This window comes from Heterodontus francisci, chromosome 7 (genome assembly GCF_036365525.1).
Source record: "Heterodontus francisci isolate sHetFra1 chromosome 7, sHetFra1.hap1, whole genome shotgun sequence".
In the NCBI taxonomy this organism is placed as follows: Eukaryota; Metazoa; Chordata; class Chondrichthyes; order Heterodontiformes; family Heterodontidae; genus Heterodontus; species Heterodontus francisci.
The window spans coordinates 134,071,861-134,098,964 of NC_090377.1; the positions used below are offsets into that span (position 1 = coordinate 134,071,861).

General features: G+C 44.3%; 1 protein-coding gene across 1 annotated transcript in view; it reads right to left on the reverse strand.

The window, feature by feature from the left end:
- Positions 1–1,389: 1,389 nt before the first annotated feature.
- LOC137372335 (sentrin-specific protease 2-like) overlaps positions 1,390–27,104 on the reverse strand; it is a 115,636-nt gene continuing 89,921 nt past the window's right edge. The window contains exons 16-18 of the mRNA XM_068036197.1: positions 24,431–24,515; positions 22,781–22,876; positions 1,390–2,108 (exon numbers count right to left, since the gene is read on the reverse strand). Of these exons, the coding sequence (XP_067892298.1) occupies positions 2,046–2,108; positions 22,781–22,876; positions 24,431–24,515 (244 nt within the window). The 3' untranslated portion in view covers positions 1,390–2,045. The remainder of the gene's footprint in view (positions 2,109–22,780; positions 22,877–24,430; positions 24,516–27,104) is intronic.

The following is a 27,104-nucleotide window of genomic DNA, read 5'->3' on the forward strand; positions in this document are numbered from 1 at the left end:
AGGACCTGACAGTGCTTTATGTGGTCCTGCCAGTTCTAGCAAAGAATCGCAAAACCAGGTGTCTGCCATAAATGTTCAAGTTTGCTCCCTTGGACTTATGGGATTGGAGATGGGGGAGCATACCAGGGGGAAGAACCAGGGTGAGAGAGACAGTAATGGTTTTAGTGGGGATGAGTGCATCAAAGATAAAGGTAAGGATGTGATTGAGGAGATTGGTAACTGCAGAAATGTTGAGGTGAATGGAGGGCCTAAGGCTAGATAGTTGGCAATTTGAAAGTGCCAAAGGGGAGGGATTTTTCCATGGGCGGACAAGAAGGATATGGGGTTGGGAGGGGGAGGGGGATGTGAGTGGAGAGGGATACAGGAAATGATCAGAGATGGCCTTATCTATGATCAGCACAATAGGAGTAGAGAAGTCACGTGAAATGACAAAGTTAAGGGAGTGGCCACGAATATGGCTTGGGGAGTTTATATGAAGGTGCAGATTTAGGGTGGTTAGGAGGGCAGTAAAACCAGAGGAGAGAGGGTACGAAAGACCAGACAACTCAGGACGATTCACACTGAAGTTTTGTATGTGCTGGTTTGACCTGGTTGAATTTTGTGGCCCGGGAAGTTTGGAAAGGTCTGTTTTTAGCACCGTTGTCTCATAGGGTGAATTAATTCTAAATGGGAACTCTAGATTTGCTTTTATCTGCAACCCGAGACATATGGAAATTAATGGGAACATGAATTTAATTGTTATATGTGGTTCCCAACGCTCCAATATATGCAATTATGTAGAACACAAATGCACAATCTTGGGATGCCCTGGTTTTGTGGATGGATTGATTTTGTCAGTGCGGGGGGAGGTAGTGGGGAACAAAGGTATTCCTGTTGCAACGTTTGTCAGTGATTGTAACATCTAGATGCTCGTGTTCAATCACTGAAGCTGGATGTTGTTGCCATGGACTCCTATTCAAGTTGGATGGGTTGACTGGCCTTCTCTCAGAGTGGAACTCAAAGGCAGGAACATCATTGCTTTTATTCCTGGTTCAGGAAGCCAGAAGCTGCGAGTTACAAAAGGACCCCCAGAAGAATTACATACTGTATGGGGAATTCAGAATGTGGACTCACGACCCATAACTCTGTTGCATCATTGGTGAGAGTGGTCCTTCAGCAAGACACTGGGATTGAGGCCCTTTACGGATATTCGTAAAATGGAACTAATTTAGCTAATACAAAAAAAAATCAATAAGCATCTGAAGCTGTAATGCTGCTCCGACCGAAGACTTTTCACATTTACACACACTACAGTTACTTACAGTATCAATGCTGTATTACCGCCTCCAGCTCGCTTTATGGCGAATCATAGATCCAACACTCCAAACTCAATGTCGGTACCCAAGGTCAGAACATGAAAACAAACTAAACTTTATTAAATGAGAAAAGTCATATAGTTTTCAGCACACAAAACAACGGAAGAGTGTACAGTATCCAAAGGAATTACCAATCTGTTGGTTTCCACACAGAAGCAGTTGTTGTAATAACAGGGGGAATTATTACCACAATGACAACTACACCAGCCAACCCTGAAAAAAGCAACACTCACATTGGTGTCTGTCCAAGGAGAGGAAGAGTCTTTCATTATGTGCATTACGCTGCTGGCATTACAAAATGCACACATTGTTTTCTGGTGGTCTTATTGCTGTTAGGTGCAATACTGAAGCATGTATACTTAAACACAGTTCTAGACACCACCTTTTACCCAGAACTCAGTAACGACTTCGGATCTGACTTTTCATAAAGGGACGGTCGAGCTGGATGTTCAGTTAATACTGAGTCAACTTACTCTTGTTAAATGCCATATCCTGAAATATTCATGAAGCATCAACGAGGAGTGGGTGAGAATCATGGCAACTGGCACTTGGTTCCATCCTCATTTAGATACCTCATGGGAGATGCAGCCTCCCGTATTTGGCACATTTCTGTCCACACAAAGGCCAATGCAGATACACATAAGGCATCACTGTCTCATCCTTAATAATGCCTCAACCAACAGGCAGACATCACAGTAACTTTTTGTGGAGAATTTCCCAAACCATTTTCATCCTGAAATATGGAATGTCATGCTGCAAGAGACCAAAATATCAGAATAAACTTAGATTAACGATTGGAAATAGTACTCAGTGCTGTCCCAGGGCTTATTTAGAAGATTGTTACCAATACAGAAAATAGAAATCACATTTAATCCAATACACTTTCAAGTTGTATCATATACTATTTACACAATACATTCAATTCATAACTTCAAATTGCTCCCTCCACCAGTGACAGACCTGTATACTGTACCCCGGTGTTATACAGTGACAGGCCTGGTGCCCCAGTGTGAGACAGTGACAGATCTGTACCCACCAGTACTCTACCCCAGTGTTCTACAGTGACAGACCTGGTGGGTATAGGTCTTTGTATAACCTGTACCCACCGGTACTGTAACCATGTTATAAAGGGATAGATGTTATGATCTCAGTGAAATTGTTAATGTGAAAAAATGAGCTATGAACCCCTCCAGATAAATTTCAAGAATTACACAAGATTTCACGTATAAGACTGTCACCAGTACTGTACCCATGTTGTATAGTGACAGACCTGTATTCACCAGTACTGTACCCCAGTGTTATACAGTGACAGACATGTACCCACCAGTAATGTACCCATGTTATGTAGTGATAGATCTGCACCCACCAGTACTGTACCCCAAGTTATACAGAGAAAGACCTGTACCCACAGTGCTGTACCCCAGCGTTATACAGTGACATACACGTACCCATCAGTACTGTAACCCAGTGTTATAAAGTGACAGACCTGTACCCACCGGTACTGTACCCATGTTATACAGGGATAGATGTTATAATCTCAGTGAGATTGTTAATGTGAAAAAATGAGCTATGAACCCCTCCAGACCAATTTCAAGAATTACACAAGATTTCACGTTTTAAGACTTATTATAACAACCAAAGGAAATCCCCAATTCACTAAATAGTACTTTGTAAGTAGTTGATACTCCAAATTACGAAGAAAGGTATTTTCTTAATTAACATACTTGAAAACCTCACACCACACTTACAGGTTACACAGTCCTTTTTGATGGTGAAATCCTTTGCAGTTTAAAACCCCAAACCTCCCAGTTGCAATGAGTGGACCTCCCAAACCTTTTCAAAAATCAATGTCCTCTTTGCTCATTTCTCTGAGCACTGGGCACTTAATATACAAGGATATAACGTGTTCAGAAAAGACAGAGAAGGAAAAAAAGGAGGTGGGGTGGAAGTCCTGATGAGGGAAGGCACTGTAGTGCTGGAAAGGGAGGATCTCCTTGAAGGGACAAGGACAGAATCCATTTGGTTAGAGTTGTGTAGCATAAGAAGTATGATCATGCTGCTAGGGGTATTCAATAGGCCTCCAAATAGTGACAGAGAGTAAGACAGAGGAGCAAATCTGCAGGGAAATGACAGAGATGTGCAAAGGCTATAGAGTGGTGATATAGGGAGACTTTAATTACCCAAATATCAATTGGGATAATTTTTAGAATAAAGCGTAAGGAGGGGGAGGAATTTCTAAAATGTCTTTAGCAGAACTTCCTTGATCAGTATGTTCTAGCCCAACTAGAAAAGAGGCATTGCTGGATCTGGTGCTGGGAAATGAGGTGGGCCAACTGTCTGTGGGGGACTATTTGGTAAGAGTGATCATTGTATCATAAGATTTAGACTAGTAATGCAGAAAAGCGAGGAACAAAATAAGGTAGAATGTCGAGATTAGAAGAGGGCTAATTTCAATGCAATGAGAAGGGATCTAGCTAGGGGAGAATGGAACCAAAGACGACCAGGAAGAGTCATATCTGAACAATGGGTTATCTTCAAGGAAGAGATGCTTCAGGTATAGGCTAGGAACATCCCAACAAGACTGAAAGGTAGGGGAACCAAGAACAGGGCTCCTTGGATGACGAGGGAGATAGAGATGATGATGAAACAAAAAAGAGGGTGTGTGATGCATAGCAGGTGAACTCATCGAGTGAGAACCAAGCCTAATACAATAAGTTGAGAGGGGATATGAAGAGGAAAATAAGGCTGGCAAAGAGAGAATATGAAAATAGAATGGCAGTCAACATAAAAGGGAATCCAAAGGTCTTCTACCAGCCTGCAAATAGAAAGCGAGTAGTAAGAGGAGGAATGGGCCTATTAGGGACAGAGAGGGTAATATATGCTTAGAGGCGCAGGATGAGGCTAATATACTTCATGAGTATTTTGTATTGTTGTTCACTAAGGAAATGGAGGCGTTTCCTGGTGATATTGCTGGTCTTCTACTTCTCTGCAAGCTTCAACTTCCTAAATATTTTCAAGTCTTCGCAGCCTTTTGCTGTATCCAGCTACTGAGAGCACATGTTCCCTCTCTCTCTCTCTCTTTCAAGGCTGCCACCACTGGTTATCTTCCTTTCAGGCTGCTGTGAGGCTGCAACAGCCAAGTTCCCTTTGTACAGCCTGTCTGCCTTCAGAAAGTCTTTTAAATTTAGCTGGACTCAAAAGTCAATAACTTATTGACCTGTTTCAATATGCAGAGTCCAGAAGTCTGATTTCACAGAGCCACTTGGGCCTCCCATTGTTCCCTGGTATTAAAAGCTGCCTGGTACATTTGCATCTTCTGAATTACTGACTCATGAAAGTGTGGTGGGGGGGAACCCGTTGTTCTTCAGCTGTTCGTCCTGCAGTCTCTGTTGTTCAAAACAAGTCTTTGATCTGCGTTCTCTGTTGTCCTGGTAACCTAGACTTCGGTTCTGTCCTTTCACAGAGTGGATGTAAGGTCACCTGACCTTCCGGACTCAATCTTGAACTTTTAAAAATCATAATTTTTAAAACTTAATCATGTTACAATATCCAGCATTCATAACAACTCCCCCTAAAAATAGAAAACTTATTACCGTAGCAATGATATTTCTTACAACATAATCACAGATAACATTGTAAACATTTTCATTATTAACATTTTACACAGTTAACAACAATATTTTGTACTTCTGAGCTGTTTGCCTCGATTATACCCCTTATTTAAATTCTGGATACAACATTGGCAATTATACCGCTCTTTCCCGCCACATGTACACTCTTCAGGGTAAATGGTTGTAAAATTTCAGTCCACTGAAATAATCTAGTATTCTTGGTTTTGAATTTTTCTAGAAACCGCAACAGATTATGCAAACTATTATTTCCCCTTGGTCATTATTGACGTATACTTCAAAATGTTGAAGAGCCAATATGAGACCTAATGCCTCCTTTTCAATAGTGGGGTATTTCTTCTGGTACTTGTTTCTAGAAAAATAATGACTGGTCATTCGATTCCATTGTAATCATCCTGGAGTATTACTGCTCCTACTCCTACATCACTGGTAACAGCAGCCACTTTAAAGGGCTTGCCAAAAATCTGGTGCTGCTGGAATGAATTCATTTATTAAAATGACCTTTAACTTTTCAAACGCAATTTGACAGGATTCTGTCCACTGGATCTCCGTGCCCTTTTTTAATAAATCTGTCAGTGGAGTTACTAATATACTAAAGTTAGGAATGAATTTCTTGTAGAACCCACACACAGGACTGCACAGTCACAGACTTGTAACTACCAGTATACAATTTTGGAGGAATAAATTTAGAAATACACAACTGGGGGTTCCTCACAGTTCCAGATGAGACAGTGTAGAAATTCCACACACAGGCTGTAACATTTTACTGAAATCCTGGTGTCAACACTGGTAACCAAGGCTGTGATGAAGTGACCAAGGATATGTGAGTGAACTGATCATAAAACAGAAACTGCTACAGGCCCATTCTCAAAACCCAAGAAAGAGGGTTACACTTAAAACATTAACCTTCTTTTTCTCTTTCAGATGCTTACAGATCTCCTGTACTTTTCCAGTATATTTTGTTTTCATTTTCAATCAATTGAGCTTTTTCAAGACAATTATTCTACCAGCTACATAAAGCATGGCTGTACCATTAGTATATATGAGCATTTGTTCTGTTAACGGACAATATCAAGATACTCTGTAACTGTGTTTATCACTGTAAATTTTGTGCAATATAAATGGTCAGTAAAGTTGGTCAGTTTTTTTGCCAAAGAAGGTGATCTTTAGAAAATAGAACTGCAAAAAGGCTGGACGTACACAGTAGGTCAGTCAGTATCTGTAAAGAGAAGTAAACATTTCAGGTGAGTGCTGATAACAGGAACATTAAACTGTCTTCTGAGATGATGAGCTGCCCTGCTGTGTATTCCCAGCATTTTCTGTTTCTCATTAAATTTAAAAATATACAATTTACATTTATACATTAAAATACACTTTTGGTTAAAATTTACATTTATTTTATATCCTTTTCCACATTTGCAATGACCAAACATTCCCAGATCAGATACAGCACAGGTTAGATAAAAAGCTCTCTCTACACTCCCAGGTCAGGTAGAACATGGGTGAGATACAGATCCTTTACACTATCCCAAACACTGCCAGATCAGAGGTAGCACAATTAGATAAGACGTAAAGCTTCCTGTGCTTTATTAATGTGCCTCGTCCCAACCTGAGGGATTGTGCATTTTTGTACAACCAACATTTCCAATTGTACAGCAGCCATTCTTATGGCTTCTTTGTGTAGCTTGCCATTTTTGTGCTGATCTCTGAAATTGTGGATAGATAGCTTTGTGTTGTTGACCTTCTCCCACGAGGAATCTAGATTAAAGATCCTCAAATTTCATACTGCAGCACTACAGGTTGGTTTCAAATGCAAATCCAAGAGGTCAATAGTCAGTACACTAATCCAATGCAGCACCTAATCCTATACCTACACCTTGCTATTGGAGTAGTGCTTCCAGGGTTCTGCTAGCTCTTCGGTACATAAGAACAGTGCATCAGGGGTAGGCCATTTAGCCCTGCAAGCCTGTACCACCATTCAATGAGATAATGGCTGCACTGTGACTTAGCTCCATATGGGCCTTTGCCCCATATCCCTTAACAACTTTGGATAACAAAAATCTATCAATCCCAGATTTAAAATTTACAACTGATCCAGCATCAATTTGCAGGAGAGTGTTCCAAACTGCTACCACCCTTTGTGTGTCAAAGTGTTTCCTAATTTCACTCCCGAGAGGTCTGGCTCTAATTTTTAGACTATTCCTCACTAAACTCCCCAACCAATGGAAATAGTTTCTCTCTCCCTATCCTACCTGTTCTCCTTAATATTTTGAAAACACTTATCAAATCACCCCTTAGCATTCTAAATTCTGGGAAACACAATCCTAATTTGTGTAATCTCTCCTCATAATTTAACCCTCGGAATCTAGGCATCATTCTGGTAAACCTACCACACTCCCTCCAAGGTCAATATATCCTTAAGGTGTGATGCTCAGATCTGCTCACGGTACTCCAGGTATGGTCTATTCAGGCTTTATACAGCTGAAGCATGATTTCTACACCCTTGAACCTCCACTGTTTCTAAAAGTTCTATCCCTTTTAGGACCTAAGAGAATGACTTCAGATGTATCTACACTGAAATCCATTTGCCACAGTTTTGCCCATTCTCTTAATGTAACTATACCCTTTTGTAATTTTATGTTTCCATCTACGTTGTTTACATTGAAAGGGAAAGTCTTGGCTCGAGTCGCTCTGAACAGGCTCCAGAAGCTGGCCGAGCGCGTCTACCCTGAGGCACAGTGTGGCTTTCGTGCAGAGAGATCGACTATTGACATGCTGTTCTCCCTTCGTCAGATACAGGAGAAATGCCGTGAACAACAGATGCCCCTCTACATTGCTTTCATTGATCTCACCAAAGCCTTTGACCTCGTCAGCAGACGTGGTCTCTTCAGACTACTAGAAAAGATCGGATGTCCACCAAAGCTACTAAGTATCATCACCTCATTCCATGACAATATGAAAGGCACAATTCAACATGGTGGCTCCTCATCAGAGCCCTTTCCTATCCTGAGTGGTGTGAAACAGGGCTGTGTTCTCGCACCCACACTTTTTGGGATTTTCTTCTCCCTGCTGCTTTCACATGCGTTCAAATCCTCTGAAGAAGGAATTTTCCTCCACACAAGATCAGGGGGCAGGTTGTTCAACCTTGCCCGTCTAAGAGCGAAGTCCAAAGTACGGAAAGTCCTCATCAGAGAACTCCTCTTTGCTGACGATGCTGCTTTAACATCTCACACTGAAGAATGCCTGCAGAGTCTCATCGACAGGTTTGCGTCTGCCTGCAATGAATTTGGCCTAACCATCAGCCTCAAGAAAACGAACATCATGGGGCAGGATGTCAGAAATGCTCCATCCATCAATATTGGCGACCACGCTCTGGAAGTGGTTCAAGAGTTCACCTACCTAGGCTCAACTATCACCAGTAACCTGTCTCTAGATGCAGAAATCAACAAGCGCATGGGTAAGGCTTCCACTGCTATGTCCAGACTGGCCAAGAGAGTGTGGGAAAATGGCGCACTGACACGGAACACAAAAGTCCGAGTGTATCAGGCCTGTGTCCTCAGTACCTTGCTCTACGGCAGCGAGGCCTGGACAACGTATGCCAGCCAAGAGCGACGTCTCAATTCATTCCATCTTCGCTGCCTTCGGAGAATACTTGGCATCAGGTGGCAGGACTATATCTCCAACACAGAAGTCCTTGAAGCGGCCAACACCCCCAGCTTATACACACTACTGAGTCAGCGGCGCTTGAGATGGCTTGGCCATGTGAGCCGCATGGAAGATGGCAGGATCCCCAAAGACACATTGTACAGCGAGCTCGCCACTGGTATCAGACCCACCGGCCGTCCATGTCTCCGTTATAAAGACGTCTGCAAACGCGACATGAAATCGTGTGACATTGATCACAAGTCGTGGGAGTCAGTTGCCAGCATTCGCCAGAGCTGGCGGGCAGCCATAAAGACAGGGCTAAATTGTGGCGAGTCGAAGAGACTTAGTAGTTGGCAGGAAAAAAGACAGAGGCGCAAGGGGAGAGCCAACTGTGCAACAGCCCCGACAAACAAATTTCTCTGCAGCACCTGTGGAAGAGCCTGTCACTCCAGAATTGGCCTTTATAGCCACTCCAGGCGCTGCTTCACAAACCACTGACCACCTCCAGGCGCGTATCCATTGTCTCTCGAGATAAGGAGGCCCAAAAGAAAGAACATTGCCACCTATCTTTGCATCATCAGCCAAACTGGATATGTGGCTTTCTATCCATCATCTAAGTAGTTAATAAATATGCTGAATAGTTGTGGAACACGACTTGTCACATCCTGCCAATTCAAGTACCTGCCCATTATCCCCATGCTCTGTCTCTTGCCGTTCAGTTAATTTCTTAACGAGGTCAATAATTTATCTTCAATTTCATAGGCTTCACCTTCAGCCTACAGTCTCTTATGACAGCCTTTATCAAAAGCATTCTGAAAGGCAATATAAATAGGAACACAGAAGTAGGCCATTCAGCCCGTCGAGCCTGCTCCGCCATTCAATTAGATCATGACATCATTTACCTCAACCCCAAATCCCTTGATATCTTGAATATCTAGAAATCTATCGATCTCTGTCTTGAACATACTCAATGATTGAGCCTCCACAGCCCTCTGGGGTGGAGAATTCCAGAGATTCACCAACATCGGTGAATAAAGTCGTCTTCGTCTGAGTTTTAAATGGCCTACCCCTTATTCTGAGACTATATCCCCTGGTTCTAGACTCATCAGCCAGGAGAAACATCCTACCTACATCCACTCTGTCACGCCCTCTAAGAAATTTTTAAGTTTCAATGAGATCACCTCTCATTCTTCGAAACTCTAGAGAATACTGGCCCAGTTTCCTCAATCCCTCTTGCTAAAACAATCCTGCCATCCCAGGGATTACTCTGGGGAACCTCCGTTGCACTCCCTCTATAGTAAGTATATCCTTCCTTAAGACGAGGAGACCAAACTGTACAAAATACTCCAGGTGCGGTCTCACCAAGGCTTTATACAATTGCAGCGAGACTTCTTTATTCCTGTATTCAAAACCCCTTGCGATGAAGGTCAACACAGTATATGCATAACCAATTGCTTGCTGCACCTGTATGCTAACTTTTAGTGATTTGTGAACAAGGACACCCAGGTCCCTTTGGACATCAAACTCTCACCATTTAAGAAATACTCTGCCATTCTGTTTTTTCTATCAAAGTGGATATAACTTCACACTTATTCACATTATATTCCATTTGCCATGCTCTTGCCCATTCACTTAGTCTATCCAAGTCTCCTTGCATCCTCCTCACAACTTACATTCCCACCTAGATTTGTGTCATCAGCAAATCTGGAAATATTACATTTGGTCCCCACATTCAATCATTTATATAGACTGTCAACAGCTGTCTGGGTCTGCTGCAGGTGGTGTGGGAGCCAACAAGAGGGAAAAACCTGCTCAACCTCGTCCTCGCCAATCTACCTGTTGCAGATACATCTGTCCATGACAGTATTGGTAGGATCATTGCATAGTCCTTGTGGAGACAAAGTCCTATCTTTACATTGAGAATACCCACCATTGTGTTGTGTGGCACTCTTCTTCTTTGGCCTTCTTGTCTCGAGAGACAATGGGTAAGCGCCTGGAGGTGGTCAGTATTTTGTGAAGCAGCGCCTGGAGTGGCGATAAAGGCCAATTCTAGAGTGACAGACTCATCCACAGGTGCTACAGATAAAATTGGTTGTCGGGGCTGTTACACAGTTGGCTCTCCCCTTGCGCTTCTGTCTTTTTTCCTGCCAACTGCTAAGTCTCTTTGACTTGCCACACTTTAGCCCCACCTTTATGGCTGCCCACCAGCTCTGGCGATCGCTGGCAACTGACTCCCACGACTTGTGATCAATGTCACAGGACTTCACGTCACGTTTGCAGACGTCTTTAAAGCGGAGACATGGATGGCCGGTGGGTCTGATACCAGCGACGAGCTCACTGTACAATGTGTCCTTCGGGACCCTGCCATCTTCCATGTGGCTCACATGGCCAAGCCATCTCAATCGCCGCTGGCTCAGTAGGGTGTATATGCTGAGGATGTTGGCCGCCTCGAGGACTTCTGTGTTGGAAATATGGTCCTGCCACCTGATGCCAAGGATTCTCCGGAGGCAGCGAAGATAGAATGAATTGAGGCGTCGCTCTTGGCTGACATACGTTGTCCAGGCCTCGCTGCCGTAGAGCAAAGTACTGAGGACACAGGCTTGTTACACTCGGACTTCTATGTTCCGTGTCAGTGCGCCATTTTCCCACACCCTCTTGGCCAGTCTGGACATAGCAGTGGAAGCCTTTCCCATGCGCTTGTTGATTTCTGCATCGAGAGACAAGTTACTGGTGATAGTTGAACCTAGGTAGGTGAACTCTTGAACCACTTCCAGAGAGTGGTCGCCAATATAGATGGATGGAGCATTTCTGATGTCCTGTCCCATGATGCTCGTTTTCTTGAGGCTGATGGTTAGGCCAAATTCGTTGCAGGCAGCAGCAATCCTGTCGATGAGTCTCTGCAGACACTCTTCAGTGTGAGATGTTAATACAGCATCGTCAGCAAAGAGGAGTTCCCTGATGAGGACTTTATGTACTTTGGTCTTCGCTCTTAGACGGGCAAGGTTGAACAACCTGCCACCAGATCGTGTGTGGAGGAAAATTCCTTCTTCTGAAGACTTGAACGCATGTGAGAGCAGCAGGGAGAAGAAAATCCCAAACAGTGTAGGTGCGAGGACACAGCCCTGTTTCACGCCATTCAGGATAGGAAAGGGGTCTGATGAGGCACCACTATGCTGAATTGTGCCTTTCATATTGTCATGGAATGAGGTGATGATACTTAGTAGCTTTGGTGGACATCTGATCTTTGCTAGTAGTCTGAAGAGACCACGTCTGCTGACGAGGTCAAAGACTTTGGTGAGATCTATGAAAGCAACATAGAGGGGCATCTGTTCTTCGCGGCATTTCTCCTGTAGCTGGCGAAGGGAGAACAGCATGTCAATGGTGGATCTCTCTGCTCGAAAGCCACACTGTGCCTCAGGGTAGACACGCTCAGCCAGCTTCTGGAGACTGTTTAAAACGATTTGAGCGAAGACTTTCCCCACAATGCTGAGCAGGGAGATTCCACGGTAGTTGTTGCAGTCACCGCGGTCACCCTTGTTCTTATAGAGGGTGATGATATTGGCATCGCGCATGTCCTGTGGTCCTGTTCCCTCATCCCAGCACAGGCAAAGCAGTTCATGGAGTGCTGAAAGTATAGCAGGCTTGGCACTCTTGATTATTTCAGGGGTAATGCCATCATTCCCAGCTGCTTTTCCACTGGCTACAGAATCAATGGCATCACTGAGTTCCAATTTTGTTGGCTGTTCGTCCAGCTCATCCATGACTGGCAGAAACTGGGCTGCATTGAGGGCAGTCTCAGTGACAACATTTTCCCTGGAGTACAGTTCTAGGTAGTGCTCCACCCAGCAGTCCATTTGCTTGCGTTGGTCAGTGATCGTGTCCCCTGATTTAGACTTGGGGGGCGGGGGCGATCTTCCTGATGGTTGGCTCAAAAGCTCTCTTAATGACACCATACATTCCTCTGATGTTTCCGGTGTCGGAAGCCAACTGAATACGACTGCATAGGTGTTGCCAGTAGTCATTTGCGCAGCGCCTGGCTGTTCTTTGTGCAGCGCCTCTGGCTACTTTAAGTGCTACGGATGTTAACTCGCTGGGGGCTTTCTTGTAGTTAAACAGTGCAATGTGCTTAGTGGCTATGACAGGTTCCAGCTCTTCAAAGTGAGATTGAAACCAGTCTGTATTCTGCTTCACACGTTTGACATAGGTGGTCATTGCGGAGTCATTGATGGCATCTCTGATGTGAGCCCACTTGGTCTCTGCATCCCCTGTAGGAGTGTTTTGAAGGGCTTTTTCAAGTGAATTTAGAAACTTATGTAACACCTGTGGATGAGAAATTCTGCTAGTGTTGATGCGCGGGCGGCCCTTCTGCTTGGAGTGATGCAGCTTCTTTGGTTTGAGTCTAACCCTGCTGCACACCAGGGAGTGTTCGGTGTCGCAGCCCGCACTGTGGAAGCTGCGTATGATTTGAATGCTGTTTAAAGAGGCTTGCCTTGTGACGATGAGGTCCAGCTGGTGCCAACGACATGATCTTGGGTGCCTCCATGAAACCTGGTGACAGGGTTTAGTATGAAAGAACGAGTTGGTGATGCAGAGGTTGTGATAGGTACACAACTCCAGCAGTCTCTGTCCATTCTCATTCATCCTTCCAATGCCATAGCGCCCAAGGCAGGAGGGCCATGAGTCATGGTCGGCCCCAACCCTGGCGTTAAAGTCCCCCAGCGGGAACAAATGTTTGGTATTGGGAATGCTACTAATGATATTATGGAGTTCCTCGTAGAACTGGTCTTTAGCTTCAGGTGGGGAGCAGAGTGTTGGAGCATAGATGCTGAGTAGGTGTACTGGACCAGAGACGGTGAGCAGTCGGATGGACAGTATGCGTTCCGAGCCATTTGAAGGTGGCTCCATCATGCTGAGCAAAGGCTTTCTGATGGTGAAGCCCACTCCATACTGTCTTGGTTCTTCAGGATCCCTAACCTGCCAGAAGATGTTGTAGTCTTGCTCTCTTGGAGATCCGCTCGCAGGGAGGCGTGTCTCCTGAAGTGCTGCAATGTCCGCAATGAGTCTACTGAGCTCGTTGTTAATGATGGCGGTCTTCTGAAAATCGTTGATTTGTGTAAGGTCTTCCGTAACCTCATGGCCCAGCACATCCCCCACTCTACTATTACCATCAAGTCAGGGGACCAACCCCGGTTCAATGAAGAGTGCAGGAGGACATGCCAGGAGTAGCACCAGGCACACCTAAAAATGAGGTGTAAGCCTGGTGAAGCTGCAACACAGGATTACTTGCATGCCAAACAGCGGAATCAGCATGCAATAGACAGGGATAAGCGATCCCACAGCCAATGGATTAGATCTAAGGTGGAGTTGTGGATAGTGCCGAAGGATGTTGTAGGGTACAGAGGGACATAGATAGGCTGCAGAGCTGGGCTGAGAGATGGGAAATGGAGTTTAATGCGGAAAAGTGCGAGGTGATTCACTTTGGAAGGAGTAACAGGAATGCAGAGTACTGGGCTAATGGGAAGATTCTTGGTAGTGTAGATGAACAGAGAGATCTTGGTGTCCAGGTGCATAAATCCCTGAAGGTTGCTACCCAGGTTAATAGGGCTGTTAAGAAGGCATATGGTGTGTTAGCTTTTATTAGTAGGGGGATCGAGTTTAGGAGCCACGAGGTCATGCTGCAGCTGTACAAAACTCTGGTGAGGCCGCACCTGGAGTATTGCGTGCAGTTCTGGTCACCGCATTATAGGAAGGATGTGGAAGCTTTGGAAAGGGTGCAGAGGAGATTTACTAGGATGTTGCCTGGTATGGAGGGAAGGTCTTACGAGGAAAGGCTGAGGGACTTGAGGTTGTTTTCGTTGGAGAGAAGGAGGAGGAGAGGTGACTTAATAGAGACATATAAGATAATCAGAGGGTTAGATAGGGTGGATAGTGAGAGTCTTTTTCCTCGTATGGTGATGGCAAACACGAGGGGACATAGCATTAAGTTGAGGGGTGATAGATATAGGACAGAGGTCAGAGGTAGTTTCTTTACTCAGAGAGTAGTAGGGGCGTGGAACGCCCTGCCTGCAACAGTAGTAGACTCGCCAACTTTAAGGGCATTTAGGTGGTCATTGGATAGACATATGGATGAAAATGGAATAGTGTAGGTCAGATAGTTTCACAGGTCGGTGCAACATCGAGGGCCGAAGGGCCTGTACTGCGCTGTAATGTTCTAATTCTAATTCTGCAGGCCTGCCACATCCAGTCGTGAATGATGGTGGACAATTAAACAACTAACAGCAGGAGGAGGCTCCATAAATATCCCCATCCTCAACGACTGAGTAGCCCAGCACATCAGTGCAAAAGACAAGGCTGAAGCATTTGCATCCATCTTCAGCCAGAAGTGCCGAGTGGATGATCCATCTCGGCCTCCTCCTGAGGTCCCCAGCATCACAGATGCCAGTCTTCAGCCAATCTGATTCACTCCACTCGATACCAAGAAATGGCTGAAGGCCCTCGATACTGCAAAGGCTATGTGCCTTGACAACATTCTGACAATAGTACTGAAGTCTTGTGCCCCAGAACTAGCTGTACCCCCAGCCAAGCTGTTTGAGTACAGCTACAACGCTGGCAGCTACCCGGCAATGTGGACAATTGCTTAGTTATGTTCTGTCCACAAAAAGCAGGATAAATCCAACCTGGCCACTTACTGCCCCAATCAGTCTACTCTCAAATATCAGTGATGGAAGGGGTTGTCGACACTGCTGTCAAGCGGCACTTGCTCAGAAATAACCTGCTCACTGATGCTCTGTTTGGCTTCTGCAGAACCACTCAGCTCCTGACCTCATTACAGCCTTGGTCTAAACATGGAATAAGAGCTGATCTCCAGAGGTGAGGTGAGAGTGACTGCCCTTGACATCAAGGCAGCATTTGACCGAATATGGCATACGAACATATGAATTCGGAGCAGGAGTAGCCCACTTGACCCCTCGAGCCTGCTCCACCATTCAATAAGTTCATGGCTGAACTGATTACTCCACATTTCCACCTACCCACAATAACCTTCCACCCCCTTGTTTATCAAGAATCTATCTACCTCTGCCTAAAAATATTCGAAGACTCTGCTTGCACTGCCTTTTGAGGAAGAGAATTCCAAAGACTCACGACCCTCTGAGAGAAAAGAATTTCTCTTCATCTCTGTTTTGAATAGGCAACCCCTTATTTTTAAACAGTGACACAGTGACCCCTAGTTCGAGATTCTCCCACAAAGGGAAACATCCTTTCCACATCCACCCTGTCAAGACCCCTCAGGATCTTGTATGTTTCAATCAAGTCGCCTCTTACTCTTCTAAATTCCAGCAGATACACGCCTCGCCTGTCCAATCTTTCCTCATAAGACAGCCCGCCCATTTCAGGTATGAGTGTAGTAAACCTTCTCTGTACTGCCTCCAACGCATTTATATCCTGCCTTAAATAAGGAGACCAGTACTGTACACAGTACTCCAGATGTGGTCTCACCAATGCCCTGTATAGCTGAAGCATAATCTCCCTACTTTTGTATTCAATTCCCCTAGCAATAAATGATAACATTCTATTAGCTTTCCTAATTACGTGCTGTACCTGCATACTAACCTTTTGTGATTCATGCACTAGGACACCCAGATCCCTCTGCATCTCAGAGCTCTGCAATCTCTCACCAATTGGATAATATGCTTCTTTTTTTATTCTTGCTGCCAAAGTGAACAATTTCACACTTTCCCACATTATACTCCATTTGCCAGGTCTTTGCCCACTCACTTAACCTTTCTATATCCCCTTGTAGCCTCCTTGTGTCCTCTTCACAAGTTACTTTTCTACCTATCTTTGCGTCATCAGCAAATTTAGCAACCATATCTTCGGTCCCTTCTTCTAATTCATTTATATAAACTGTAAAAATTTGAGGCTTAAGCACAGATAATACAGGTATGTGAAAGATACTGGTGTTCCTTGGAAAGACTGTAAAACTTAGATAAGACGAAGCCCAGTGTTCCAGCAAAATATAAACATCTTTTTCTGGACGATTGACTACAAGGAGCTTTACATAATGGAAAATTACTGGACAAAGCGATAGAGAGATGGACAGCTTTCTGGGCAGATTCAAATCATGCTCTAAACGAAGAGCGCAGAATATGACTGGGTATTGTGCTTTTAAAAGTAGCTTCATAGGATATTGTGGCCTGTCAATATAGTAAACTAACCCAATTCCCTGAAAAGGGTATAAAAGGTCGAAATAATCTTCTCTATAGCTGTGAGAGACTAGCACTGCAGACGAGGGAATGAGTCCCTGGTGAATTGTCAGAAGGAGGTCTCAAGGCGAGGGAACCTGGCTCATTGTCAGGAAGAGAATCTACAATCAACAGGAGCTGGCCACTTCAGGTTATTGACTAATAGTTAATAACATATTTGAGATAGATATTGATGACGCCTTTACTGGCTGGGAGTAAAGAAACAAAGCAGTTTTGTTGATTTTTTATTTCTTTTCTCTTCTTTCTCAACATTTTAAATCTGTAATCATTTTCTGTAACCATTTTAATTTTCCTGTAATCATTTTAAAGTGGTGCCTATTTTAAATCTGCAATTGTGGGTACAAATAAATTAGGGCGGCACAGTGGTTAGCACCGCAGCCTCACAGCTCCAGCGACCCGGGTTCGATTCTGGGTACTGCCTGTGCGGAGTTTGCAAGTTCTCCCTGTGTCTGCGTGGGTTTCCGCCGGGTGCTCCGGTTTCCTCCCACCTCCAAAGACTTGCAGGTTGATAGGTAAATTGGCCATTGTAAATTGCCCCTAGTGTAGGTAGGTGGTAGGAGAATGGTGGGGATGTGGTAGAGAATATGGGGTTAATGTAGGATTAGTATAAATGGGTGGTTGTTGGTCGGCACAGACTCGGTGGGCCGAAGGGCCTGTTTCAGTGCTGTATCTCTAAATAAATAAAAAATAAAAAACCCATTAAGTACAACAACCTTTTCTGTGAGTCAACTATTTGTTTTCTTGTAATTTGCGGGTCGAAACAAACTATACATAGGGCTGGGTTTTAAGAACCTGGCAGCGAGCTCAGAAAATGGTGGCCCGCATGTGCGGGCCCCACGCCAAATAGCCGCCGCGATCACACACAGCAGCTCATTTTAATAGCGGGGAAGGCCCCCACCCCCACCAATCATGTGGGGGGAGGGGGGGGGCCATCCGTCCCAACAATGGTGTCAGCTGCCTGTGCGCAGGCACTGGCGCCATCTTCAAATGGGCAACCAGCCCTGCCGGTCAATCTGAATTTTTAAAGATCATGCCACCCGCCTCCGCCCCCCACAAGATTTATTAAATAACTTTCCAATGCCCTTTTTCCACCCCCAATAACAATAACGTTAACGATTTGCTCTTCCCCCCACCAAAACATTTAGCTTTTAAATCTGACCATGCGCCCTCAGACTGCACAAAGTTTGAAGTTCACCCCTTCCCACCATCCCCTACACCCATTATTTGACCCCGTTTCCCCCTCCCCCACCCCCAGCACTGAAAATCATAACTCCTGCCCACTCTCCTCCAGTGTCACGCCGGCTTTCCACAGACGGGGAATTGAAGGCGCGGAGTGCCGGCCACCCCGCCAAAGATCGCGACGGGACTGGAAGGTTGAAGGCAAGTTCATTTAAATTTATGCATGTCATTAATTTAAATATTGAAGTCCAGGACCTGTCCCCCAGCGGCTGGAGGGCCGCCACGGAGCCTCACCACCGCCGGGAGGATTGGGCTGGGCCCTCATGGCGTCGGCCTCCGTGGCAGACCGCTGCCGGCCCCACCTGTCAGCCTCCCCCCACTCTGCCCCGCCACGCAGCCAGATATTGAGGGCTTGGTAAAATGAAGCCCAAAGAGTGAGTGTTTTAAAAACAATGACAGTACAACAGTTCACAAATCGAGAGAAGCGTGCAAGATTATAGGGAACCTTAAATATTCTCACCTACTTTAAAACCCTGCTTGCAAACCATCTACTCCTATAGATTTGTCACTCTTTAGGGCCATTATTTTTTTCATTACTGTCATTTTACTTATGTTAATTTTGGCGAGCTCCTGTTTTTGATTCAGTATTACTCAATTCAATATTATTCAATATTAAAATCCCACTCCCCCAAACTTGAGCACGAAAATCTAGGGTGACATTCCAATACCGTACAGATGGAGTGCTGCGCTGCAGGAGGTACCATCGTTCAGATGATATGTTAAACCGAGGCCCTGTCTGCCCTGTCAGGTGGACGTAAAGGATCCCTACTCCTGGCCAATATTTATGTCTGTATCTATTTATAGGGGCATGCGTTCTATTCCAGCACTGACTACTGGGATAAAATCTATTCTGTCTGCTGGTTTCCTGTATGAAATGGGTTTTGACAGTCTTAATCCAATTGACACAGACTGAAACTGTGGCAGTTGGGTTAGGAGATGCTTGCTTGTAATGTGTAACTCTGTAAATAAATGCTTAGCAAAGTACATAAGGATTGGCTCCAGTTCTATCATTCACCAACTGGCTTTCCAGAGTAGGACAGTAAATGAAGGGGGAGGGCTCTGGTGGAAAAGTTAGTATTCACAATAGTTTAAAAACAAATGAAGGAGTAGAAATTGTGCTTTAGACAATACAGATAAAGATGTATAGTTATGAAACCAGGAGAGAGAAATGAGAAACATGAGAGTGAAATATTAGAGCAGAAATACAGGTTAGGGTATGTAGCCCAAATGTCATGATCACTGCTACCAAGATGCTCCTTTACTATGAGGTCATATTCATTAATCCTGTCTCATTGCACATTACCAGGTCTAGAATAGCCTGCTCTCTGGTTGGTTCTAGAACTTGCTGCTTTAAGAAATTGTCCCAAATACACTCTATGAATTCATCTTCCAGGCTACCTTTGCCAATCTGATTCATCCATGATTCAGTTTGAGGATGTGAAATGTGGGTCTAAGGCTTGTGTTTTAATCTTAAATAAAGGCAATTACTAGGGTATGAAGGCAGAGCTAGCTAAAGTGAACTGGGAAATTAGGTTAAAGGATAGGACAGTAGAGACGCAGCGGTAGACATTTAAGGAGATATTTCATAACACTCAGAAAAGATACATACTAGTGAGAAAGAAAGACTATGAGAAGGATGGACCATCCGTAGCTAACTAATGGAGATAAGGATAGTATCAAATTGAAAAAAAAGCATATAAGATTTGCGGTAGGTCAGAAGATTGGACAGAATTTTAAAACCAGCATAGATTGACAAAATAAATGAGGCAGAAATTAGAGTATGCGAGAAAGCTAGCTAGACACATAAAAATGGATAGTAGGAGTTGCTACAAGTATTTAAAAAGGAAAAGGTTAACTAAATGAGCGTTGGTCCTCTACGTGAGTATGGGGAATTAATAATGGGAAATAAGGAAATGGCAGAAGCGTTGAACAGATATTTTGGACTGGATTTTATAGAGGCCTCGGGGTCGGGATCCATAGCGGGAGGGCAGGGCATGAAGATCGCCCTGCATGAGGCCCGCCTCAATATTGCCAGCAGCGGTGAGGCCTTGTGGCGGCAACCACCCCCCCCCCCCAACCCCCCAGCGCATGACGACAGGACCGTAATTGAAATATTCTAATAAATTTACTTACCTGCATTAATGATTCTCCCGTCGCCTCCTGAAGTGCCGCCACAATCTTCATCCCGGTGGCCGGCACTGCCGTGCCTTCGGATCCCCATCCAGGGAAATGAGGCGCAACACTAGTGGGGAGTGGGGGAGGAAGTAAGTTTCCCGGTGCGGGGGCTGGTCGGGACAGAAACAGGGTCAAATGAATGTCATGAGTGTCGGGGATGGTGGGAAGGGTCATAGTTGAATGTTTGTACAGTTTGTGGGGGGAGGGAAAGGTCAGATTGCGAAGTTAAGTGTTTTTTGTGGGAAAGAGCAAATAATTAATTTAATTGATATTGGTTGGGGGGGGGGTGGTGGGAGACGGGCAAAAGATATGTATTCTTTCATTCAATGTTTCTTTAAATATTTTAATTTATCGGCAGGGCTAACAGCCCTTTAAAAATGGTGTCACGCCTGTGCACAGGCAGCTGACACCATTGCTGGGGACGGGTAGCCCGTCCCCTCCACATGATCGGGGGGAGGTGGTGTCAGGTCCGTCCCGGCTATTTAAATGAGCCGCTGTACTTAGAATTGCAGCGGCTCTTTGGCACGCAGCCTGGGCAGGTGGGCCACCATTGCTTATGCGCTTAATAAAATTCAGCCTTTTGTGTCTGTCTTCACTGCAGAAAATGCAAGGAACATCCCAGAAATACTCGTAAATCAAGAGGCGAAAGGGAGGGTGGAGCTTGAAACAATTACAATCACCAGGAAAAAGGTACTGAGAAAACTATTAGAAGTAAAGGCTGACAAGTACCTAGGACCAGATGTTCCGGATCCTAGGGTCTTAAAGAAGTGGCCGCTGAGATAGGTGAATTAGTTGTAATTTTGCAAAATTCCCTAGATTCTGGAAAGATCCCATCAGATTGGAAAATAGCAAATGCAACTTCTCTTTTCAAGAAAGGAGGGAGACAGATAGCAGGAAACTACAGGCCAATTAGCCGAACATCTATTAATAAGGAGGTTATAGCAGGGCACTTAGAAAATCTTAATGCGATCAGGCAGAGTCAACATGGCTTTGTCAAAGTGAAATCATGTTTGACTAATTTATAAGAGTACTTTGAGGAATTAGCAAGCAATGTGGATAAAAGGGAGCCTGTAGATGTGGTGTCCTTGGATTTCCAAAAGGCATTTGATAATATGCATCAAAGGTTACTACACAAAATAAGAGCTCATGGTGTAATGGATAACATATTAGCTTGGATAGAGGATTGGTTAGCTAACAGGAAGAAGAGAGTAGGGATATATGGGGCATTTTCAGGTTGGCAAGCTATTACTAGAGGAGTGCCACAGGGATCAGTGTTGGGGCCTCAACTATTTACAATCTATATCAACAACTTGGATGAAGGGACCGCACGTATGGTTGCTAAATTTGCTGATGCCACAAAGATAGGTAGGAGAGTAAGTTGTGAAGAGGACATAAAGTGTCTGCAAAGGGATATAGATAGGTTAAGTGAGTGGGCAAAAAAATTGGCAGATGGAGTATAATGTGGGAAAATGTGAACTTGTCCACTTTGGCAGGAAGACTAGAAAAGCAGTATATTATTTAAATGGAGAGAGATTGCAGAACACTGTGGTACAAAGGAATCTGGGTGTCCTGAAACATGATTCACAAAACGTTAGTATCGAGGTACAGCGAGTGATTGGGAAGACAAATGGAATGTTGTAATTTATTGCAAGGGGAATGGAATATAAAAGTAGAGAGTTTTTCTGCAGTTATACAGGGCTTGGGTGAAACCCCATCTGGAGTACTACGCACAGTTTAGGTCTCCTTATTTAACAAAGGATATAATTGCATTTGAAGCAGTTCAGAAAAGGTTACCTCGACTGATTACAGGGATGAAGGGGTTTTCTTAGGAGGAAAGGTTGGACAGGTTGGGCCTGTATCCATTGCAGTTTAGAAGAATGAGAGGTGATCTTACTGTGACATATGAGATCCTCAGGGGACTTGACGGGGAGGATGTTTCCCCTTATGAAAGACTAGAACTAGGGGACAGAGTTTAAAATTTAAGGGGTCTCCCAGTTAAGATGGAGGTGAGAAGAATTTTTTTCTCTGAGGGTTGTTAGTCTGTGGAATTCTCTTCCCCAGAGAGCAGTGGAGGCAGGGTCATTGAATATTTTTAAGGCTGTTAGACAGATTCTTGATTGACAAGGGAGTCAAAGTTACAGCAGGTAGACAGGAAAGTAGAGTTGAGGCCGCAATCAGATCAGCCATGATCTTATCGAATGGCAGAGCAGGCTCAAGGGGCCAAATGGCATACTACTGCTCCTAATTCGTATGTTCAGAAAACATGTCTGCCTGGTGAAGCGGGGATTGGAGACAAGGTTGGCAGTGGTTATTGTGAATGGAAGGAGCTCTACTATGCACCTAGCATTGTGATATCTGATGTGGGTACAGATAGGCCAAAGTGGGAAATATTCAGTTTCCTAACACTAATACCATTCACCATGATAAATACAAAATTTAGTCTTTTTAAAAAAAAACAGGAATAATTTCCTACCTGGGTAAAGGTAATTTGCTCATCTCTTGCAATGTAATCAGCATATTTACACACAAATACCCCACAGTCACTTCCATTCATCTGCTGTGGGACTTCCTGTCAGAATAGAAAGAAGCCAAAAATTATTTTTTTAAACATGGTTTGTTTTTATTTTTTTGGCATGCTCAGTCTGTTTTATTTCAGATTTCCAGCACTTTCAGTTTTCCTTTACCTCTGCTCAATAATTCCTACTTATTGTGCAAGATTTCCATTTCATTAGCAGTTGAAACAAGGCTTGGATATCACTTGTCACTCCACTTCTTCCCTGATAATAGGATTTCAGTGATGTTATTCCAACAAAGCATTTTAAGGGAGCATTCCAAGAGCCACACTGTAAACAGCATGGGATAGATTTTCAATTGTTGCCCTGGTGTAGAACTGGCATACCAGCCTTTATAGAAATTACCCGATTTTAATATCCATTGAAATCAATGGAGATGAAAATCAGGCAGTTTCTCTAATGGCCAAGTAATCTGCATGCTCGTGCAAGTTGTAAAACTACCCGTACCTCTCTTCAAAATGCCTAAGTACAACAAAATCTGGGAATGGTCTGAATTTGAAATAACAATGTCAAATACTGCAAATGGACAGCCAGCCCGTCAGCATCTGTAAACAGAAAGGTCATCTAGCTTTTTTCTTCATCTGCTCTCTTCACAGCATTTTCCCTTTTTGTTTCCAAATGCAGTTTTACACACAAGCTATCCAGTTAACTGCAAGTGTGATGTAAACTGTTACACTGGTTTTAACTGCAGCAAACTCACGAGCACCCTGCACTCCTGTGACTTACCAACTAACAACCGCAAACTTAAGAGTGGAACAAATAGGCAATGCATAAAACAATATTCAGTGCATGTCAATAGCACTAAAAATGGCTGTGGGTCATTCCTAAATTGATACGATATGGAAACCATGATGGCTCTGCAGACATCAGGTAGCCCCAAGTACGACAACCAAGTAGTCATTCTTTGTGTCAGGCACAGAGTGAGTCTTAGCAGTCTTTGCATCCACAGGCAGCATCCATTTTTGTCCTAATCTGGTGTGCACAGGAGAAGTCACTGGGTACTGATCAGAGCCATAAACCAGTGTTGATTTTTCTACTTACTAACCAGAGTCAATGAAGCCAAGGGTGGTGCTCTTACTGCTATGGGGGCTTAGAATCAAACCTGGGATCTGGTATTTAGTATTTAGAGATACAGCACTGAAACAGGCCCTTCGGCCCACCGAGTCTGTGCCGACCATCAACCACCCATTTATACTAATCCTACACTAATCCTATATCCCTACCACATCTTCACCTGTCCCTATATTCCCCTACCACCTACCTATACTAGGGGCAATTTATAATGGCCAATTTACCTATCAACCTGCAAGTCTTTTGGCTGTGGGAGGAAACCGGAGCACCTGGCGAAAACCCACGCAGACACAGGGAGAACTTGCAAACTCCACACAGGCAGTACCCAGAATTGAACCCGGGTCACTGGAGCTGTGAGGCTGCGGTGCTAACCACTGCGCCACTGTACCTCTGTAAGGTTCAGTTCCATTTTGCCAGAACCAAGTGAATCTTCAAGCAGCCTGTTGTGAAATATAACAATGTAAGATGCTTGTAATTACATGTGATCTCATGCTGCGGAGAACCCACTCGGAGGAATCCAAGTGTTGGCCTTTCTTGCTTTTTCTTTCTTCTTGCAAGTATCGTCTAAAATCAAACATGACAAGACAGTCAGAAGCTACAAATTCGTAAATGATGCTCTAACAGCACTGGACATAAAAACACCATCTCCATGGAATGAGCTGACTTCACCTGGCGCTTAATAATTGTGGCATAAGCAACACCGATCATGTCTAAATGGATGGAGTGTTAAATGAATATTTTTCGTCAGTATTTACAGTAGAGAAAGAAAATGTTGTCAAGGAGAATACTGAGATTCAGACTACTAGGCTAGATGGGATTGAGGTTCACAAGGAGGAGGTGTTAGCAATTTTGGAAAGTGTGAAAATAGATAAGTCCCCTGGGCCAGATGGGATTTATCCTAGGATTCTCTGGGAAGCCAGGGAGGAGAATGCAGAGCCTTTGTCCTTGATCTTTATGTCGTCATTGTCGACAGGAATAGTGCTGGAAGACTGGAGGATAGCAAATGTTGTCCCCTTGTTCAAGAAGGGGAGTAGAGACAGCCCTGGTAATTATAGACCTGTGAGCCTTACTTCGGTTGTGGGTAAAATGTTGGAAAAGGTTATAAGAGACAGGATTTATAATCATCTTGAAAAGAATAAGTTCATTAGCGATAGTCAGCACGGTTTTGTGAAGGGTAGGTCGTGCCTCACAAACCTTATTGAGTTTTTTGAGAAGGTGACCAAACAGGTGGATGAGGGTAAAGCCGTGGATGTGGTGTATATGGATTTCAGTAAGGCGTTTGATAAGGTTCCCCACGGTAGGCTATTGCAGAAAGTACGGAAGCATGGGGTTGAAGGTGATTTAGAGCTTTGGATCAGAAATTGGCTAGCTGAAAGAAGACAGAGGGTGGTGGTTGATGGCAAATGTTCATCCTGGAGTTTAGTTACTAGTGGTGTACCGCAAGGATCTGTTTTGGGGCCACTGCTGTTTGTCATTTTTATAAATGACCTGGAAGAGGGCGCAGAAGGGTGGGTTAGTAAATTTGCGGATGACACGAAGGTCGGTGGAGTTGTGGATAGTGCCGAAGGATGTTGTAGGGTACAGAGGGACATAGATAGGCTGCAGAGCTGTGCTGAGAGATGGCAAATGGAGTTTAATGCGGAAAAGTGTGAGGTGATTCACTTTGGAAGGAGTAACAGGAATGCAGAGTACTGGGCTAATGGGAAGATTCTTGGTAGTGTAGATGAACAGAGAGATCTTGGTGTCCAGGTACATAAATCCCTGAAAGTTGCTACCCAGGTTAATAGGGCTGTTAAGAAGGCATATGGTGTGTTAGCTTTTATTAGTAGGGGGATCGAGTTTCGGAGCCACGAGGTCATGCTGCAGCTGTACAATACTCTGGTGAGACCGCACCTGGAGTATTGCATGCAGTTCTGGTCACCGCATTATAGGAAGGATGTGGAAGCTTTGGAAAGGGTGCAGAGGAGATTTACTAGGATGTTGCCTGGTATGGAGGGAAGGTCTTCCGAGGAAAGGCTGAGGGACTTGAGGTTGTTTTCATTGGAGAGGAAGAGGAGGAGAGGTGACTTAAGAGAGACATATAAGATAATCAGAGGGTTAGATAGGGTGGATAGTGAGAGTCTTTTTCCTCGGATGGTGATGGCAAACACGAGGGGACATAGCTTTAAGTTGAGGGGTGATAGATATAGGACAGATGTTAGAGGTAGTTTCTTTACTCAGAGAGTAGTAGGAGCGTGGAACGCCCTGCCTGCAACAGTAGTAGACTCGCCAACTTTAAGGGCATTTAAGTGGTCATTGGATAGACATATGGATGAAAATGGAATAGTGTAGGTCAGATGGTTTCACAGGTCGGCGCAACATCGAGGGCCGAAGGGCCTGTACTGCGCTGTAATGTTCTAATAAAAGGTGAAGGAGCAGTAGCCTCTGAGCCTATCCCTATTTCAGGGTGCAGTGCACGTGCTAAGATGCAATTCTGTTCTCCTTCTTTGAAACCATTTCTCTCCTCTTCCTTTCTCTGCCATTTTTTTTCCCATCCTCTTCTCAAGGCTCTGCTGACTCTTCTTCAAACACCAGTCACCCAGTCATCAGCATCTTTCCCAGTGCCCGTTCTTCATGTGTGAGTCAAGACAGTGAGGCCATTTGACTAAGTGGGATCACCAACAAGCCAAATGCAGTCCTCACTCACATATACACACATTCGAGCAGAGGCACTCTGAAAGTGGTGAGGAATCGGAATCTTGACCGAGTCACCATCCTATAGCTCAAGTATGCCGAGAATAATTACAACTCCAGCTAACTCATCACAGTTAGTGTGTCGAACCTGGGACCATCCTGGTCTGCATCATTCTGGAAAAAGCAATGCTATACACATGGCAAAACTAAAAAAAACGTACATACCATAATCACTGCTGTTCCTGGTCCTGACATGTCACTCAAATCGACAAAATTTTTACCTTTTGAGCGTGTATGTTTTTTGGTAGTTATTTTAAATTTTCACTCCAGTTTTTTTTTTGTCGCAAGCCCACATCGACAAAGGAGGCGCCTGTTCTCAAGGCTCTGCCAATAATGTTATGTAGTTGGCTGTGAGGTAATGCACAACTGGAACCTGGAGTGAATAATTTCCAATTAAGCCACCTTCTTTCCATGGGGAAA